This window comes from Fundulus heteroclitus, chromosome 1 (assembly GCF_011125445.2).
Source record: "Fundulus heteroclitus isolate FHET01 chromosome 1, MU-UCD_Fhet_4.1, whole genome shotgun sequence".
In the NCBI taxonomy this organism is placed as follows: domain Eukaryota; kingdom Metazoa; phylum Chordata; class Actinopteri; order Cyprinodontiformes; family Fundulidae; genus Fundulus; species Fundulus heteroclitus.
This window is the reverse complement of record NC_046361.1, coordinates 4,227,504-4,247,412: the sequence shown is the minus strand read 5'-3', so window position 1 is coordinate 4,247,412 and position 19,909 is coordinate 4,227,504. Positions and strand designations below refer to the sequence as shown.

Below are 19,909 nucleotides of genomic sequence, written 5' to 3'. Positions count from 1 at the left end.
TAAATTTTTTGTTATGTAACTGATATGTTCCTTTTACACATGAGTTTTAATTCTATTATGCACAGGACCGTATTGCTCATAATTAAACAGCAGCAGGTGTATTTTACCATATCTTCTATGGGCAGACAATCCATTGGGGTGGGAATACTTTCACGTGCTCCACTTACATTTAGGTTTCTGTGAGTTGTCTTTCTGGTTAACAACTGCATGTCATACATTTCCACAAGGGGGGTTGCAAACGTCCTGAGGAGACAGGTTTATTGTGCCGGCCTCTTTCTCTCTCTGGAATGCAGAGCGGGTGCCCTGGTTTCTACATCCTGTGTTTACACAAGATACTGGGACACATTTTAGGTTAAACGGATCTGTTTGGTTATTCCATATTAGCTCACAAGTATTGAGATTTTTCTATTGTACATATAACAGTTGCCTGCTAAAACATACCAGATTTTCACCAGAAGTTGCTATGTTACCAGGTGTTTTATTCAGGTTAAACACAATATTTTATCAGTATGTAAGTAACTTGGAACATCCAGCTTTCTCACAAAACCGAATTGCTGTGTGCAACTGAGGTCATCAGTTTACAGTCATCATTTCAATGGGTACACTGATCTTACACAACTTTTGAAGGACTTCTTGCAGATCTATGGTATAATGAAATTGCATTGATCAGGTCATTTCAATGAAATTGAAATGACCTGATGGGGGTTTGCTTTTTGTCTCAGATTAAAAATAGGAACTTTTTCGCAGCATGGACATCTGAGTATGGAGTAAAGGGTACAGAATTTAATAGAGTGGTGACATACTATTAGTTTTGGAGTGCTGAAAGGTTTTGTGTGGAGTGGTGTGATGTATGGTAATCTTTAATCTTTAATCCAAAGAACATTTTGACATTCTTACAGGATAAATGTACGTTGATTTCAAAACCGCATTAACTAATTTTTGATTTTACAGACAAGGCGATCCTCACCAGAGATTAACGTATTTGTATGGTTGCTGCATTTTCTTACAGGACAGCTTAAGGATGGGGAAAGTGAAATTGCGATAAAGTGTCTCATTAACCGTTACATTTCTAAAATAGGTTTCCCATAGGCTGGAGATGGAACAATGGAAGGTGGTAAGGCTTTATGGGGATAATTCTAAACACAATTGGCTAAAATTCTGTGCACAGACATAATTGAAAATGGGGTGAAAAAGCTTTGATGTCTGTTTCTTGTGGGAGTGTTCAGTTAATTTCATTACAGGTTATGATTCCCTATGACTGAAAGGAGCTTTTCGGGACCGAAGTCAACCTCCGGAATTACAGGTAGCACACGACATTTGATATCTAAAAGATTGTCGTGTAAGTTTCAGGTTGTATTGGAGACATAAAATTAGGAGGGTCCAGGAATGGGAGGGGGAGTCCCTGACCCCCGACCCTTGAAGGAGTGCGCGCTAAGGTCATTAACAGACAGATGTGGTGGGCCAGAGGTCAGGAGCCCATCTGATTCCAGAGCCGTGTGTACCAGCCGACAGAGGGTTCAAGGAAAGATCACCGGAACAGCTCGACGCGCCGATTGCCACTCGCTGACGAGGCTGCTGGATTTTTTATTTTGTTTCTGTTTTTTAATTTTTAATAAAATGATTCACATAGAGCTGTGTGGAGACCGCAGTTGGAACACTGACTCTATAAACCATCTTCTTTAAGGGCAAGGAGAAGACATCTCTGAGACGCAAGACATCATGACAACAATTGAATGCATTGTGTAAAAAAAAGAAAGAATTTTGTAATCACTGTAATTCCCATATGAGTTACATATTCCTTAGATGTTAAATGCTAGTACTGTTAGAATCTTGGTTTTGCATTGCATGATAATCTGGTTTCTATTCTGTGGTTTGATCTGAGTGTAGTGCTTTTACAGGTTATCTTAATTTCTAAAAAGACATCTTGTTAATCTAGGTTAGGACTCTTAAAGTCATATTTAGATCATATAATAGTTTCTGGTAGTTGCACAGTTATCTTAGCCTTGCACCTTTCAGATAAAGGTGCTTACTTTTCTTCATTTTAGTAGGTTGGAGATTCAGATAGGTTTAGTAGCTTATCAGCTTATACTTGGGTTATTTTACATTTAAGGGGTACATTTGAACTTAATTTGATTTCATAAGTCGCCAACAGAGGGCACAGTGGGTTACAATATTACATCTTACCATTTACACTTTGTTTAAGGGTTTCAAGACATGGACTTAGTTTAGCCTAGTTATTAGTTTGATCTGTCAGATCAAAACAGAGGGAAATGTTAAGAAAATATCTTAGTTAAGCAGAGTGGTGTCTGTCTCCCTGCTCCAGCGTAAGATAACATGCAGCTTCAGTTTTATTGCCCCCCGAGGGGGCGGTGGCCAGAAGGAGAGGGGGTCAGTCCTCCTCCCCCTGAGCGAGCAGGAGGAGTTTTTAAAGTTGATAAAAGAATGTCTTGGTAAAACTGACTTTAGACAGACTTCTCGACCGTGTGGGGAAATCATCTTGATTGGTAAATGTAAACTCTGTCTCCATATTTAATTTATATGAATTAAATATGCATTTAAACTGTTCTACCTCTTGATTAATGTCTTCTCACTTGCGGCCAAATCCGGAACTGGGGTAAGATGGGTTTTCAATAGACATGTAGCAGCAGGCCGGTAAACCCAATCTTTTACACTGTATACAGACAAACATACAAGGGTAATTATTATATTATATAAGAGTAATGCACAAATTTTCTTGTCCAGTCATGTTATCTTGCATTTGTTGCCCTCGTGAATTCCTGTAGCTATGCTTGGATGTTGTCATGTTTTTAGATGAACCCGAACGCAACCACACACAGAGCTCAGTTTTGTGAGTTTATTGAAGATGATGAATTGTGGAGGATGAGGACCAGAGTCTTTACCAGGCTGGAGCGGGAGGCTATTAATGGCTGGAGCTGGACAATGGAGACGACAGGAACTGGCAAGCAGGATGGAGCCGAAGCACAGAGGTAGCAAGACCAGCAGCACGGCAGGGTGAAGACTTGGAGCCAGAACCACAGCAGGATTAGCAGCACACAGGATGAATACTTGCAGGACCGGAGTGAGAGCAGGACCGGAGTGAGAGCAGGACCAGAACCACAGCAGGATTAGCAGCACGACAGGCGGAGATGAAGGGAACTCGGGCTGGACAAGAACAGGTGAGTAGCAACGAGCAGAATGAACAGAATTCAACAGTAACCAACAGAACGAACCGACAGGGAAGAGCTAACTGAAGAGAGCTTAAATAGGGAGGATGACAGGTGTGCTTAGTACTGGCTTGATTAGTGGCTGACAGGTGTAGATGATTAGTGACCTTGGGAGCATATCAAAACAAGACTTGAAGCAGATGGAGAAGCGGGAGGCCCAGGTGATAAGGCAAACTGATTATTGTACAATGGAATGCAAGAAGCTTAACAGCAAATGGTCAGGAGTTTAAAGGATTTATTAGAGATTTAAAAAAATAAACCAGATATCATATGTGTTCAAGAAACATGTCTTAAATCAGAATTAGAGTTATTTATTAATGGATAGCATCCGTAGAGATAGGGGGGAGGGTAGTGGAGGAGGATGTATAATATTTATAAAACAAGGAATGCAATATAGAGTTTTAGGGAAAGGAAAAGAGTTGGAATATTTAATAATTGAAGTATGGACTAAAGAAGGAAATATCAAAGTTGTTAATTTTTATATTCCATGTAAAAAAAATTTCATTAGAGTTGCTGGAGGAACTGGTGGTACAGTTAGGGGGGAAGGTGATTTGTTGTGGGGATTTGAATGCCCATAGCACATTATGGGGTAACAGTAATGATGCTAATGGGATGGTGATTGAGGAGGTGATGGATATGACAAATTTAGTGTCTTTAAATGATGGAAGTGGAACAAGATTTATTTTCAGAGCTGGTACAGAAACAGCACTAGATCTCACATTAGTGTCAGACTCATTAGCAGGTATTTGTATATGGGAAGTAATCAGGGAAACAACTGTAGGAAGTGACCATTATCCTATTGTGACAGTAGTAGCATATAATCTAGAGAAAAATGAAAAAGTAGGGTTGAATAAATGGTCATTCAGTAGTGCTGAATGGGATAAATTTAGAAATATTAGTGATCAAGGTATTGGAAAAATTGATAGAAGATGTTGAAAATATAAATATTTCATTTTGTAAAGTAGTTCTAGGATGCAAAGAAGTCAACAAAGAAGAAGCCAGGTAAGTGTAAAAGTAAGATTGTACCATGGTGGACAAAGGAATGTGAAAGAGCAATAAAATCTCAAAATAAAGCTTTCAAATTGTTAAAAAGGAATCGTTGTTTTCAGAATCTTATTGAATATTAAAAAAATCACAAGCAAACGTAAGGAGAATCATAAACCGTGCAAAGAAAGTAGACTGGAGGAAGTTTTGTTGTTCAGTAGGGAGGGAGAGAGACATTGGTAAAGTGTGGGGGATGATAAAAAGAGAGTATGGATATCCAATCTTAGATGATGGACAAATGATAGCAGTACGACATGAGGAGAAAGCAGAGATGCTGGCTAAAACTTTTGTAAAAATTCACAGCTGAAATAATATTAGTGAAGAGGGAAAAAGAGGGAGGGAAAAAACAGTAAGGGAGAATGAAGAGTTACAACAAGAAGAAAACGATAATGACTTAATAAACAACCCTTTTACAATGACAGAACTAAAACGCGCTCTCGAGAATTTCAAGATGTCAGCACCAGGAAATTACCAGATGTTATGTAATGATAAATCAACTCAGGGAAAATTCAAAGATGTATTACTTGAGCTATATAATAAAGTATGGGAAACTGCCCCAGAGCTGGAGGGAAGCTGTGGTGGTGCCAATACGCAAACCAGGAAAAGATTGTAAAAATCCAGGAAATTTTAGACCAATTGCTTTAACCTCTTCTTTAACATATGCAAGATAATGCAGAAAATGAAAGGTTAACATACTATACGGAAAAGAAAGGATATATAGCTAAATGCCACTGTGGTTTTAGGAAAGGAAGAAATACAATGGATCCAGCTGTATGTTTAGAACACGGAATTAGAAAAGCACAAGTTAACAAAGAAAGTGTTGTGGCTGTCTTCTTTGATATAGAGAAGGTGTATGATATGATGTGCAGAGAAGGATTGTTAATTAGACTGTGTCAATTAGGTGTCAAAGGGTGAATAATGATGAATTAAGGATTTTTTACAAGGGAGATCAATACAAGTTAGAATAGGGAAGAATTACTCGAGAAAACATACTGTAGAGAACGGAACACCTAGAGGGAGCATAGTGAGTCCTTTATTATTCTCTATATTAATTAATGATGTTTTCAGGGAACTAGGAAATGGGATGGGGTTTTCTCTTTTTGCGGACGATGGGGCAATTTGGAAGAGGGGAAGAAATCTGAAATTTATTGTTGAAAAGCTACAGGATGCTATTACAGAAATAGAGGAGTGGTCATATAAATGGGGTTTTAAATTCTCAGTAGATAAGACAAAGACAATGTTCTTTACAAAGAAAAGAATTGGCATTGAGGTAAAACTAAAGTTGTATAATCAGGAATTAGAAAGAGTAAAACATTTAAGGGTTTTCAATTCAATTCAATTCAATTTTATTTATATAGCGCCAAATCATGAAACATGTCATCTCAAGGCACTTTACAAAGTCAAGTTCAATCATATTATACAGATTGGGTCAGATTATACAGATTGGTCAAAAATTTCCTATATAAGGAAACCAGTTGATTGCATCAAAGTCCCGACAAGCAGCATTCACTCCTGGGGAACCGTAGAGCCACAGGAAGAGTCATCTGCATTGTACATGGCTTTGCTGCAATCCCTCATACTGAGCAAGCATGAAGCGACAGTGGGAAGAAAAACCACCCATTAACGGGAAAAAAAAAACCTCCGGCAGAACCGGGCTCAGTATGAACGGTCATCTGCCTCGACCGACTGGGGTTACAGAAGACAGAACAGAGACACAACAAGAGAAACAAAAAAGCACAGAAGCACACATTGATCTAGTAATCTGTTCTACATTAGATGGTAGTAGCAGGTGAGTCGTCTTCTCTGGATGATGTCAAAGTTAACAGAACGCCAGACCAGGTGTACCTACTATGAAGAGAAAAGAGAGAGAACAGAAAGTTAAAGCAGAAATGACAACACATAATGCATAATTGAAGAACAGTAGAACTCAATATAGTGAGAAAATTAGATCCTGATATACTCCAGTAACCTAAGCCTATAGCAGTAAAACTATAAAGGTAGCTGAGAGTAACATGAGTCACTAGTTATAATTTTTGTCAAAAAGAAAAGTTTTAAGCCTAGTCTTAAAAGTAGACAGGGTGTCTGCCTCACGGACCAAAACTGGGAGTTGGTTCCACAGGAGAGGAGCCTGATAGCTAAAGGATCTGCCTCCCATTCTACTTTTAGAGACTCTAGGAACCACCAGCAGACCTGCAGTCTGAGAGCGAAGTGCTCTGTTAGGAACATACGGGGTAATCAGAGCTCTGATATATGATGGAGCTTGATTATTAAGGGCTTTATACGTTAGAAGAAGAATTTTAAATTCTATTCTTGATTTAACAGGAAGCCAATGAAGGGAAGCTAAAATTGGAGAAATATGATCCCTCTTGTTGATTTTCATCAGAACTCTTGCTGCAGCATTTTGGATCAGCTGAAGGCTTTGAACTGCATTTTGTGGACTTCCTGATAGTAAAGAATTACAATAGTCCAGCCTTGAAGTAACAAATGCATGGACCAGTTTTTCAGCATCACTCCTGGACAGAATGTTTCTAATTTTGGCGATATTCCGGAGGTGAAAAAAGGAAACTCTGGAAACCTGTTTAATATGGGATTTAAATGACATGTCTTGGTCAAAAATAACACCAAGCTGGTGTTATTTTGATTAAGGGAATAACATGGAGTGTACATATCCATAAAATACAAGACAAATGTAGGAAGGTGTTAAATGTTATGAGATGTTTGGTGGGAAGTGGTTGGGGGGGCTGACAGAACAACACTGAAGGCAATTTACTGTGGATTAATTAGATCAGTACTGGATTATGGTTGTGTGGTGTATGGATCTGCATCAAGTTCATCTCTAAAAAAGTTAGACAACATCCAGTTTCAGGCTTTGAGAATATGCACAGGGGCTTTTAAAACAACTCCAACGGCAGCATTACAGGTGGAAATGGGAGAAATGCCATTAGAGTTGAGAAGAATTCAGTTATCTCTGAACTATTGGGGTAATTTACAGGGCCATAGTGAAGATCTTCCAGCACAAAGCACTTTAACATCTTGTTGGGAAATGGAGAAGAGAGAGAGAAAAAGCTTTGAGTGGACAGTTGGACGAAAAGCAATGGAATTAGAATTAACTGATTTAAAGTTCAGTTCAACAGTACCACTGCCAGCAGTACCACCTTGGATACTACTTGAAGCTAAAGTAGATCTCACACTTTTACAAAAGGGAAACAAGGTCAGAGGGGGGGGGGGGGGTATTTTGAATTCAAATACAATACAGGAATATATTAACAGTTACTACAGTTTTTTACAGATCTACACATATGCATCAAAAAGTTTAGATAACAAGATTGGAGTATTTTTTATTGTTCCAGAGTTTCATATTACAGTAGGAAAGAGGACCAGTGATAAAATATCAGTATACACAGGAGAACTTCTGTTTGCAGTGAAATGGGTAGAGGAAATAAGACCTTTGAGAGTGATTATTTGTTCAGATTCCTCTTCATCACTAATCAGTTTACAGAGAAGTCACTCAGACAGTAGACCAGATATTTTGATAGAAATCCAGCAACCATTATACAGAATTCAAATGATGGGCATTACAGTCATATGTTTGTGGGTACCAGCACATATGGGAGTTAAAGGAAATTAAATGGCAGATAAGGCTGCAAAGGAGGCTACAACAAGAAAAGATATTGATCTCAGCAAAGACAGAGATGATCATTGGACCTCAGAAATTGCATCATATTTGATGATGTTTCTTTCTCTGTTGATAACTGTGTTTTACAATGCACTAACAATATGAAAAAGCTTAACATAATATTTGATCAGACTCTTGCATTTGAAGAGTACATTAAGGGGGTGTCTAGGGTGTCCGTTTTTTAACTCAAAAGTAGGGCTGGACGATATGGCGGAAACATATCATGATATACTTCTTAATTTTGGTCGATACAATATAATCAATAACCTTGCCTGCAAGCTGAATTCTCGCGGTATTTGTGTGTATACAAACACACGAGAATCCATCTTGTACTGCTCCTGCTTCAACCGTTTGTTTCCGAACCAAAAACGATTCGGGCCAATAGCGTTGCAGTATTTTGGTTTAAGGCGGGACATACTGCCGAACCAACACAAATATTTGTAAGACTCCACAATTTCTTCTTTGATAGTAGAACAGCAAGACGTGTCTTGACTAGCTTACCTTCTTGTGGTGTCCCATTGCAGCTGTGGCTTACAGTTTAATTTGATACAATTATGAGCTCAGGTATGGTTTCTAAACCTTCAACCCTCTTTGTACCAGACCACTAAAGAGTTTGTAAGGATTAACAGAGGTGCTGATTCAAATTGAAAACAGTTTATTAAATTTACAGGTTCCGGGAAACAAAGATCAATTTATTTTACTGTACAAAAAGAAAGGACCACTTTAAAAGTAGGAGTCTATGCTGGCTTGAATCCTGATTGCTGCAAGAAATGATTAAAACCCCAATTAAATTAATTAGACCATTTAGGGGAGACCTACAAAAGAAAACACAAACAAAATACACCTTGGTGTCTCCCAACAAAAACACACTCACTCCACAAACCCTAGTGAATACAGCACAAAAGAAAAACTCACCTTCCACTAGTCTCCTTAATCCAATCTGAATAAAACCAGCACAGGACCCAGGGACAGCATAGGTCCTCAGGTGGGTTAAAACTAGACCAGGGAGCTAAACAATAAAAACTCTCCCCTGCTTTTACTAAAACTAGAAATAAACAGCTAAAACAGTCTCTGAACAGTAATTGAAACAGTAACTAAAACAGTAGCAGGTCAACCTGCACACCAAAGAAGTCACGTTAGACCAGCACCTTACACATCCAGGTAATAAGAAACTGCCTTTTTACCTCTCTAAGGTGAAAACCAGTCCACGGCACTGTGCGTCTCTCTATAAATGCGTTGCCTAAAATAATCAAAGAAAGGGATCAACCAAATCATCCTACAGCAACCTTCCGCTCAATGGTAAACATACCTTTGCAGGAATCCTCAGCCTCAAATCTGATCCCTTCAACGATCTACCCACTTTTAACTGGAAAGGCTGATTACCAGCCTCATTAACCACCAGCTGTGCGCTATCACAGCATCCTCCATATATGGGCAGGAGGAAAGGGTGCGCAGCACCATATTTCTGGGACAGAATGCCCCGGTTACAATCTACCCCCACTTTTTGTATCGACGACCCGTCAATATACAACTACCTTACTAACACCATGGTCGAAAAATATCAGCCACACTATTACCAGCATTAATGATCTGAGAGACTGTTGCCCCTTCCGCCCTACACCTTGGCCTTTCCAGAAGGTGATGAGGGTTTGAATGATACCCGGCTGTCTTCCTTGTTGTCCGTCGGAAGGGGCCCAAACTTTCTTCCGTCTCTTCAGGAGCCACTGTAGGGGCAGATGGAGGTAGAACAGGGAGGGTATATTGACTTTCACCCACCTAAACCTTAGAAACAGGTGCTTCCCCACCTTTTGTTCAGGTTATCACATAGACGAAATCCAGTTCCTCATCCGCCTCATCTTCCCTCGTGTGGGAACTGTCCTTGTCTCTCCCAATCTCTTGGGGGCAAAGTCCTTCAGGAACTGGCTTCAACATCGTACAGTGCACTGTTCTCAACCTCTGAGGGTTATCCAAGGGTGCGACAGTGTACACAGAACCTCCTGGAGCTTTTATTACAGTGTCGATAATAGGATTCCAAAAATCCTGAATCTTACTCCTCCCTTTATTACTGTGGTCTTGAACATAAACCAGCTGCTCTTAACGCAACTCTCTGGCCAGGCTTCCAGCATCATGGCGCTTCTTCCGATGGTCAGCGGCCATTTTCAGGCGGTCTCGAGCACCATCAACGGCAGCAACGGAAACAGTAGCAGGTCAACCTGCACACCAAAGAAGTCACGTTAGACCAGCACCTTACACTTCCAGGTAATAGGAAACTATGTGTAGCACAGAGTGCTACACATTATCAACCTGGCTGCCCAAATTATATAAATACAAAATCATATAACCAAAAAAAAAAAAAAAGCCCCAGAAAGATTTGCCCACAACAGATGCCTGTGCAAACTTATTACAAATATTTTTGCTATGTGTACAAATCTCCAATATAACATTTTAGAAATATTTGCTTTAAAAAACAAAACTCATAAAATTACATAAAACCCAGAACATCAGTCAGTGACAGATGCTATAATTATATTGAATGTATATTGAAATATTGCAAATGTCATATCACTGTTATTGATATTGAATTATTTTCCACCCTTACTCAGAAGAATTGCAAAGATCAGCTCCACCCTGTCTTGCAAGGATACTGAAGTCCTTATCCATTCATTTGTAATACCACACTTGAACTACTGAAATGCTCTTCTGTCTGGAGTGCCTCAAAACCTTTTAGAGCTCTGTAGATGATGCAAAATGCTGCTGCTTGTATTTTTACCAAAGTGGGGAAATATGAGCATATTACACCCATGTTGGTCTCTCTTCGTTGGCTTCCTTGTCACGTTCGAGCTGACTTCAAGGTGCTTCCATTAAACTATATAATTCTTCATGGACTTGTCCCTTCCTATTTCAATTATCTTATCAATATGTATGTGCCTTCCGTTCTCAGGGAAATGACATTCCAATTGTACTTAAGGTCAGGAAATAGGCTGTTGGTTAGTGAGCTTTCTCATTTCGGACACCTACGCTTTAGAACAGTCTGGATATCAGACAGGCATGCTCTGTAGATGTTTCCAGAGGAACTCTGAAGACCCACTTGTTTTCCCTTTGTTATATGTCCTGAGTTGTATTTAACTATTTTAACTTTTTATCTTATTTTGTTGTTTTATTTGATCTATTTCTTTCCTTTTTAAAGTCTGTTTTACAAGCCTGTACAGCTCTTTGATTAAAAGTGCTTTTTATATAATATTATTATTATTATATTATTATTATTATTATTATTATTATTACAAAGAATTTATATTTATAATGTTTTCACAAACAGTTTCAGGTTACAAATAGCAAAATGTGTTTGATTGAACCTGCACTGCTAAATACTTTAGTCAGAGTGGGCTGTTGCATGTTTTGCAAATTTTACATCTGCCTCAATTGAAGGTGGTCCTAACATCACAAGTTGTGACCATATTTGAAAGAAAAATGAGAATTTCCACCTTTTTTTGTTTTTTGCAGAGTAAGTATGTCAGAATTTTTCAAAATGTCTTTCACTAAAACTCTGTTCAGTGTTGGACAAACTGATTCAGGCCCTACCAGTTAGAGTATTTTAGATATAGATGATCAAGTGCTGCATTTGATACAGTTGATCACAATATTGTCCTACAACGACTTGAGCATACTGTAGGGATAAAGGGGAAAGCATTAGGCTGATTTAAATCTTATCTGTCGGACAGATTCCAATTTGTTCATTTTTAATAATAAATCTTCAAACTCTAGGGTCACTTGTGGAGTACTACAGGGTTCAATCCTTGGACCAATTCTCTTTTCTATATATATATATCTATATATATATATATATATCTATATATATATATATATATATATATATCTATATATCTATATATATATATATATATATATCTTGATAACATCAAAAGCTAGACTTTTGATGTTATCAAGTGCAGGATTTTAAATTTCCTGCACTTAAATTCTGACAAGACAGAAGTTGTAATCTTTGGATATATCTTTATCTATATATCTTTGGACCAGAGTCCTCAAAAAATAAACTTCTTAATCAATCACTTAATCTGGATGGCATTAATTTGGCCTCTGGTAATAAAGTAAAAAATCTTGGTATTATTTTTGACCAAGACATGTCATTTAAATCCCATTTTAAACAGGTTTCCAGAGTTTTCTTTTTTCACCACCGCAATATTGCCAAAATTAGAAACATTCTGTCCAGGGGTGATGCTGAAAAACTATTCCTGTAATGACTGGAGGAGATGAACCTGGTATTCAGCCAGACACTAGAAAGAATGCTTAAGAGATTTATTGATGTGATGATGGGTCAGCCAGGCAGACAAAAAACAATCCACAGCGGGGTAAAGAGCAGACATCCAAGCATAAACTGACAGGAACCGGGCGGACTCAAAAACAGGCAAACATCAGAAAAAGTAAACAGGCAGACAGGTAGAAATGCTGAATGCTTTAGAGCGCTTACCAGATGATTAAGGAGGACTAGGACATGAAACATGGGGACATGAGGCATGACATTCTGGCAGCGAGCAGAGAACTGAAGCAGGTATAAATAGGCAGGAGAACAAAGAAGAGAGGGAGAGCTAATTAAGCGGAACAGGTGGAAGTAATCAGAAGGGGAAGAAGTGGCTGAAAGACTAACAGGACAAGTGGCAGGAAACAGGACAGAACTGAACTAGACAAAATACTTCACTAAAGTAATCATACAAACTAAATCCTAGAAAGAAAACTAAAGCTAAGACAGAGCAAAAACACAGGCACATAATAAAAATCAGAAACTAATGTAAGTACAGGAACCATGACTAAATAAACTATAACTGTGCAGAAGCTATGAAAGAATCCAAAACAAGAAATAAAACCTGAGGCAGAGGAGTGAACTAACTGATCAAATAATAAATATAAACCAAGATGGAAACCAGAATATTATATTCCATGCATTTGTTACTTCAAGGCTGGACTATTGTAATTCTTTACTATCAGAAAGTCCACAAAATGCAGTTCAAAGTCTTCAGCTGATCCAAAATGCTGCAGCAATAGTTCTGATGAAAATCAACAAGAGGGATCATATTTCTCCAATTTTAGCTTCCCTTCATTGGCTTCCTGTTAAATCAAGAATAGAATTTAAAATTCTCCTTCTAACGTATAAAGCCCTTAATAATCAAGCTCCATCATATATCAGAGCTCTGATTACCCCGTATGTTCCTAACAGAGCACTTCGCTCTCAGACTGCAGGTCTGCTGGTGGTTCCTAGAGTTTCTAAAAGTAGAATGGGAGGCAGATCCTTTAGCTATCAGGTTCCTCTCCTGTGGAACCAACTCCCAGATTTAGTCCGTGAGGCAGACACCCCGTCTACTTTTAAGACTAATCTTAAAACTTTCCTTTTTGACAAAGCTTATAGTTAGAGTGGCTCATGTTACCCTGAGCTACCTCTATAGTTATGCTGCTATAGGCTTAGGCTACTGGAGGACATCAGGGCCTATTTTTCTCACTCTACTGATTTCTACTGTTCTCTAGTTTTGCATTGAATTGAAATGACTGTTGTCATTTCAGCTTTTAACTTTTTGTTCTCTCTCTTTTTTTCTCGATAGTAGGTACATCTGGTCTGGCGTTCTGTTAGCTGTGACATCATCCAGAGAAGACGGCTCACCCGCTACTACCATCTAATGTAGAACAGATTACTGGATCAATGTGTGCTTCTGTGCTTTTTTGTCTTTCTTGTTGTGTCTCTGCTCTGTCTTCTCTAACCCCCAGTTGGTCGAGGCAGATGACCGTTCATACTGAGCCCGGTTCTGCTGGAGGTTTTTCCTTCCCGTTAATGGGTGGTTTTTCTGTCCACTGTCGCTTCATGCTTGATCAGTATGAGGGATTGCAGCAAAGCCATGGACAATGCAGACGACTCTCCCTGTGGCTCTACGCTTCTCCAGGAGTGAATGCTGCTTGTCGGGACTTTGAAGCAATCAACTGGGTTCCCTTATATAGGAAATTTTTGACCAATCTGTATAATCTGACCCAGTCTGTATAATATGATTTAATTTGACTTTGTAAAGTGCCTTGAGATGACATGTTTCATGAATTGGTGCTATATAAATAAAATTGAATTGAATTGAATTGAAAAAATGCAGTTTGGATTCTTTTGAAACAGCATACCTTAGTTTAGCGCCTAGTTGGACCTTTCAAAAAAATAATTTGCCAGAGGCAGTGTACTGTTGCATTTCTACAGGGCTTAAATTGGATTCAACACAGGGGGACACCCACTAACCATTGAACTGAGAGATAAATAGGCAATACAGAAGTGTTCAGATTGAAGCAAACATATTTATTAATTTTTTTTATCCATCAGGGATTTCCAAACCCAAAACCTCTGCTGACCAAGAAAAAACAGGAATCTTATAATTGCCAAAAAATATATTGATAAAACCCAGATGAAATGGAATTGTTATTTATAAACTTTTTTTGTTTACTGGGGGTGTGTTTGTTTGATACTGAAATTAGTTTGATGATCTGAATATATTTAAGAAGGACTAAAAAGCATAGCACAATAAATCAGTGAGGGGCAAATACTTGTTAACAGCACTGCATGTTATAGAATACCTTTGTTCTTGTGTACATAAAATAGCAGTAAAACAAGATGGGGCTGTGGGGGAGCTTTTCTTCTCTTTATTGCTTTTTTAAATATTGTACTGAACATTATTCATACAGATTGCTATGCAGTTCCTTGCTCCCCTCAGAGAAGCAGAACACAGAATGGAATGTACCAGGGCCAGTTTTTTTTATGCACTGGATATGCATTATATTCTGCTTTGTCCATTGTTGCATTTCACAGTGAGTTGTCCAATCCCACAGGTCATCTATGGTTGCTAATGTGCAACAAATGCAAATAGAAAAACATAAATATTCTTTGGTATGCTGTTTCTATTTTGGTGCATCATATCCAGGCAGGGTCTTCTCCAAATAACAGCAAATCATGTTCTGTTTATAAGAGAATTAAAAGTAGGAGAAAAAAAAGTCCACTTTGATCCTGGCAGGCGAGGTTAACAATCAGTGTAGACTTCTAACAGCATTGGTCTGTTTCCCTACTTGTGAGTTTTCATGTCACAGCTATAGCGACAAGGAGCAGTTGATTCAAGAGGATGATAATAAGCCCTCTCTATACAGCTATAGAGCACTGCAGGAGGAATGCACCTTTCAGTGCACCGCAGGAATGAACAGTTTCCTTATATTGCTGTCATTTGTGCTTGCTTCAAGGTTGTTTTTTTTTGCACAAAATGGTCCTCAGTGTTCTGTTTTAATTTACAATGCCACCTTTTCTAACATTCAGGGCTTTTCGTTTTTAAGTTTATTGAATTCTTTGTCCTTGTACCATGACAACATCTACTGAATGATTTCCTTTTGTTCTCTTAGATTATTAGTTCATCAAATTCTTTAAATATCAAGAATGGAGACTCAACAATCCTTGTTGTCATTATGTGTTCCCAAAATTAAATTTTGATGAGGCAGACACCATCTCAGAATTCACATAATTACACATAATATGCAGACCCAACAAGACATGAGTATTCAAATTCTTTTTCATCAAACTGTTCTGGCCAATATCAACACTCCCTGAGGGGTTTAGCCGTCCAAATTGTCCTTAACAGCAAATGGATTCATTTTCAAGTCAAAAAGTCAGACAGCAGTCTACAATACTGTACAATAAATTTAGTTGTTTTGAGCTTAGCAGACAGGCGAACCAACGAAAAGTGGAAAAAACGGCAGTACAAACAATGACTAACAGTGAAGGTATGAACATCAAGCTTCCCGCAGCGCTATCTTGGCGAGGCGGCCGCCGCGGCCGCCTCACCAAGCCGCGACCGCCGCCGCCTCGCCAGTTTTATTATTATTATTTATTTATTTTTTTTTTATGTTTGGCGAGACGCTAGCGCCACCGCCTCGCCAAGCCGCAGCCGCCGCGGCCGCTGCGTCTCGCCAACATAAAAAAATAAATAAAATAAATAATAATAATAATAATAATAATAATAATAATAAAACTCGATATGCTTGCATGTTTATTTGACGTTAACACGCGGTTCTCCATTGATTTTCTATGGAGGTGCGGTGAAAAATCACACCTGACATTCCCAAGCAACCCATGTTTTCCCAACGTCGCTACTCCTAAACCGTTTGATGTACAGGCATGAGACTTTCACACATTTATGTTCAGACCCTTCTGGCACTCACAAAAAAGGAATTTTGTCGATAACTGTTACGGTTTTGCCGCAGGAACAATTTGTTCGGGAGTAGCGAATGTGCAAAATCCTGAAAACGCTTTGGCCCCGCATCCTTCTAAATTATGCACTTTTTTTACAACATCACCATGCCTACACTGATTTTTGTACAAACATAAAAATGAGCACCACAGTCCTCAAAAGCCTGCTGATACTCACGCTGAAAGAATTATTTTGATATCTCTTATACTTTTTCAGCTAGAGCGATTTGTTCGGGAACCTTTTTTAGAGGATTTTTGAATTTTCGTCGCGGCCGCCGCGGTAGCGTCTCGCCAACAAAAAAAATAATAAAATAAGTAATAATAATAATAAAACTCGATATGCTTGCATGTTTATTTGACGTTAACACGCGGTTCTTTGTTGTTGCTTTCGCGCGTGCATATAGTGAATGGCAGGGCAAAACCACATGGAGTTCTCGCCGTAAAGCGAGACTTCTGTGTGTGCGGGCCGTGAGCTCTTGCAATTGCAAGTGTGGTATTTCCCCCACAGACCCCCAGGGCGGCCGAGAAAACCTTTGTTCGACCTGAAATGACTCATTTAATCATCCAAAACGGTATGGAACAAATTAATTAACTGAAAAATGTTGCATAGTATGCCTTTAAAATATTTCAAGAAAAAGCAATAGTTTGTCTTGTTCCCCTATTCGTTCCGAAATGAACGCAGAAAAAATTATGTCTCTAGCCCCAACGGTAGAGGAATTATCCAGAGTTGTTTGAGGCAAAGTGATGCCATTTTATTCCAATTACAGCTCTTTTGAGCCAAAGTCTGTGCCTTCAGTAGACGGGCACCAGCAGTAAGTTTCCATGACAACAGAACTCTGCTGGCCAGAGGTTACTGCAGGTCAGGGAGAGGCTCTCTTTGCTTAGAATGGCACCTTTGATGCTCACTGCAGGGGCTGTGATGAACGTAGGAATCTGAAATTTGCAGAGTCACTACCTCTAAATCAAATTCTTCCAATTCTTCTAATTGTTCTTAATCTTCAAATTCTTTTAATTTTTTATTTTTTTTCAAATTCCTTCAATTTTTTTTGAAAATTTTCAAATTTTTCAAATTTCTTCAAATTCTTTAAATTTTACAAATTCCTTCAAATTTTTTCAAATTCTCCATATTTCTTCAAATTTCTTCAAATTTTGCAAATTCCTTCAAATTTTATGAAATTTTTTTAAATTTCTTCAAATTTTTCAAATTCTTCAAATCTGATTTTAATATTTTCTGCATCTTCTGCTGAATCATTCTGCAGATTAGCATTCTCACTCGCTGTTACGCAGGAACAGCTTTTTCTAGTTTATTTATTTACTTTCTTTTCTCAGCTATCACATCACATTATACATGACAGTTTAAATAATAATACATATGATTTAGCAATGGTATCAAGGTGTTACTTTATTGTATCTGTTATACTATGTCCGTTGGTTGTGCTGTTCTTTTTGCATCTCTCCAGGTGATGAAGCAACTTTTATCATTCTTTCCCTTTTATCTCTTCTTTCTTTCACCTCTTCTCTTTCTTTTTTTCTCTTCTTGTTCTTCCTTTACTCTCCTATTTTCCCATTGTAGTGTCCACATCATTTAAAATACTTCCCGCAGGAATCACAATAAAACTATTTACGTGCATAACTATTTACAACAGGAAGCATTTGTGAACTTCCGGGTTGGTGTGTTGAGAAGCAAAATAAAAAGAGACGAAGTTGTTCTACAAGGAGTTGCCTGGCTTCTTTTAAAAACCGTGAACACGACAATTTATTATTATTATTATTTGTTATTATATTTATTATTATGTTGTCCCTTTCATAAATCTAGTAAAGTTTATTAATTTAACTTTAGATATTTTCAGCCATTCTGTTAACCCTTTAAATCCTGATAAAAGTAATTGTGAGGATTTTTAAAAACAGAAAATCTTTTTTTGTTGATTTAGAAATAAATAAATAAAACATCAAGCTTTCAAATTTTCTATGTATCGTAATTGATACACAAGACCAAAAAAATAAATTTCCTTCCCGTTTTCTGTACTTTTATACAGGATGTGTAAAATATATTCATTTGTATGATGTAAATTGTTTGAAAAATACTGATTTTGTTGAAGAGGTAGAGGTCTCAGAAATATTTTGCATCAGAAATTATACATTTGGAGTTAAAGAGTTTCGTTTTTGTGACAAACGGTTTATAAAGCACGACTTTCAACAACCATTTTCCATCAGTGAAGGTTTTTGTCTCCAGTTTTTCCTGCTATTTTGCCGGACAGACTCCTGATACGATTCAGGTTTTCTGCTTATAAAACAGAAAATAATCGAAAAAAGTGGCCAAAGTGAAAAGAAAAACTCTCCATGAATGTTTAAATCATTTTTATTCAATTATTCTCTCACTCAGAGACGAGTAAGAACTTGTAACAGAGGCGCTTATTTGCAGGGGAGAGCGTTCCTGAGGAGGAGCGGCTGAGCGCTAAAGATCAGAAGAGCGTGGAGCTGTACAACAACACTCCCATCATTGACAACCTGCAGCCAGAGGGAGGAGGAGGCGTCTCCAGCCAAGAAAGGAGCACACATGAGGAGGACATCAGGAAGCTGTACAAACAGCTGGATAACAAGGTGTGCACCGCTTTAAAGCGACGTTGATAAAGCTGAAGGAATGAAGCTGAAATCTAAACTTCAATGAAGGTTTAGTGCAACGTTTTAATGTCTTCTGTCTCTGCAGGATCATGAAATCAACCAGCACAGCCAGCTTGCTGAGAAACTTAAAGAACAGATGTTGGATCAGGAAGAGGTTGGTTGGCTGTTTCCAGGCCAGGCTGAGGTCACAGCTGATGCCCACTTTTTGCTCTCCAGCGTTTTTTCCCTCACAGCTGCTGGCATCGACCAGGGGGGACCATGACAAGATTCAGGACGAGCTGTGCTGGCTGCAGACGGAGAAGGAGCCTGCCAAGGAGGAGGTGAAGGAGGTGCTGCAGGCCCTGGAGGAGCTGGCCGTCAACTACGACCAGAAGAGCTCGTTTGTCATGATTATCTATCTGAGATAATCAAAAGAAATTAAATATAAATGTATACTTCTTAGTGCTGCTGGACAGCTGTACATGAGACACAAATCAGTCAGTCTTCATCAGGGGCATTTAGCTCCTGTCCTTCATGTTTTAGATGTGTCCTTATACTGACATAGCCAAGTCAAATGGCAGAATTGCCTCCGTACCATGTCATCAGGTTCTGCAGAGGCGTTCCCATGAACCATTATTAGATTCAGCCATGTTACACCAGCAAAACATCTAAAATATGCAGAAAACCAACCCTTGAAGTCTGAATCTGGACACCACAGTGTAGCTGGAAGGATTGTACATTTTGCCAAGGAATGGACCAGTTTGGGAGGCTGAATAGCGGGACATCAGGGTGAACCAAAGATTGGTGGAAGATTAAATGATTGGGAAAAAAATTCTGATAAACATTCAATGAACATCCAAGAACTCTGTGCTGACGCATTTAACTATAACAATCAGATTTTAAAATGCAATAAATACAGATGACTGCAGTTGAGTCTAAAAATCTGAAAGAAATTTCAAACCACAAGTTGCATGCACATTAATTTAATTGAAAGAAGTTTCCACCTTTGCTGTCAGAGAAACACCAAGACAACGCTGATGACAGGTTGTGGCATCAGAAGATGGATGATGGATCTCTCCATTATGGATTCTCAGATGC

At 38.5% G+C, this 19,909-nt stretch overlaps 1 protein-coding gene across 1 annotated transcript; it reads left to right on the top strand.

Moving 5' to 3' along the window:
• The first annotated feature begins 10,071 nt into the window (after nucleotides 1–10,071).
• On the top strand, nucleotides 10,072–19,818 carry LOC118563707 (kinesin heavy chain-like). Its single transcript, XM_036139170.1, has 4 exons — nucleotides 10,072–10,144; nucleotides 18,633–18,811; nucleotides 18,918–18,986; nucleotides 19,049–19,818. The coding sequence occupies exons 1-4, from the start codon at nucleotides 10,072–10,074 to the stop codon at nucleotides 19,154–19,156; spliced, it is 429 nt and encodes a 142-aa protein (XP_035995063.1). The 3' UTR covers nucleotides 19,157–19,818.
• The last annotated feature ends 91 nt before the right edge of the window (nucleotides 19,819–19,909 follow it).

Excerpts from the sequence above, each read along its gene's own strand:
- LOC118563707 (XM_036139170.1), top strand. The coding sequence starts at position 10,072 with ATGGCGCTTCTTCCGATGGTCAGCGGCCATTTTCAGGCGGTCTCGAGC. Across the intron at positions 18,812-18,917 it reads ACAAACAGCTGGATAACAAG|GATCATGAAATCAACCAGCA; the intron begins GTGTGCACCGCT and ends CTGTCTCTGCAG. Across the intron at positions 18,987-19,048 it reads AGATGTTGGATCAGGAAGAG|CGTTTTTTCCCTCACAGCTG; the intron begins GTTGGTTGGCTG and ends TTTGCTCTCCAG.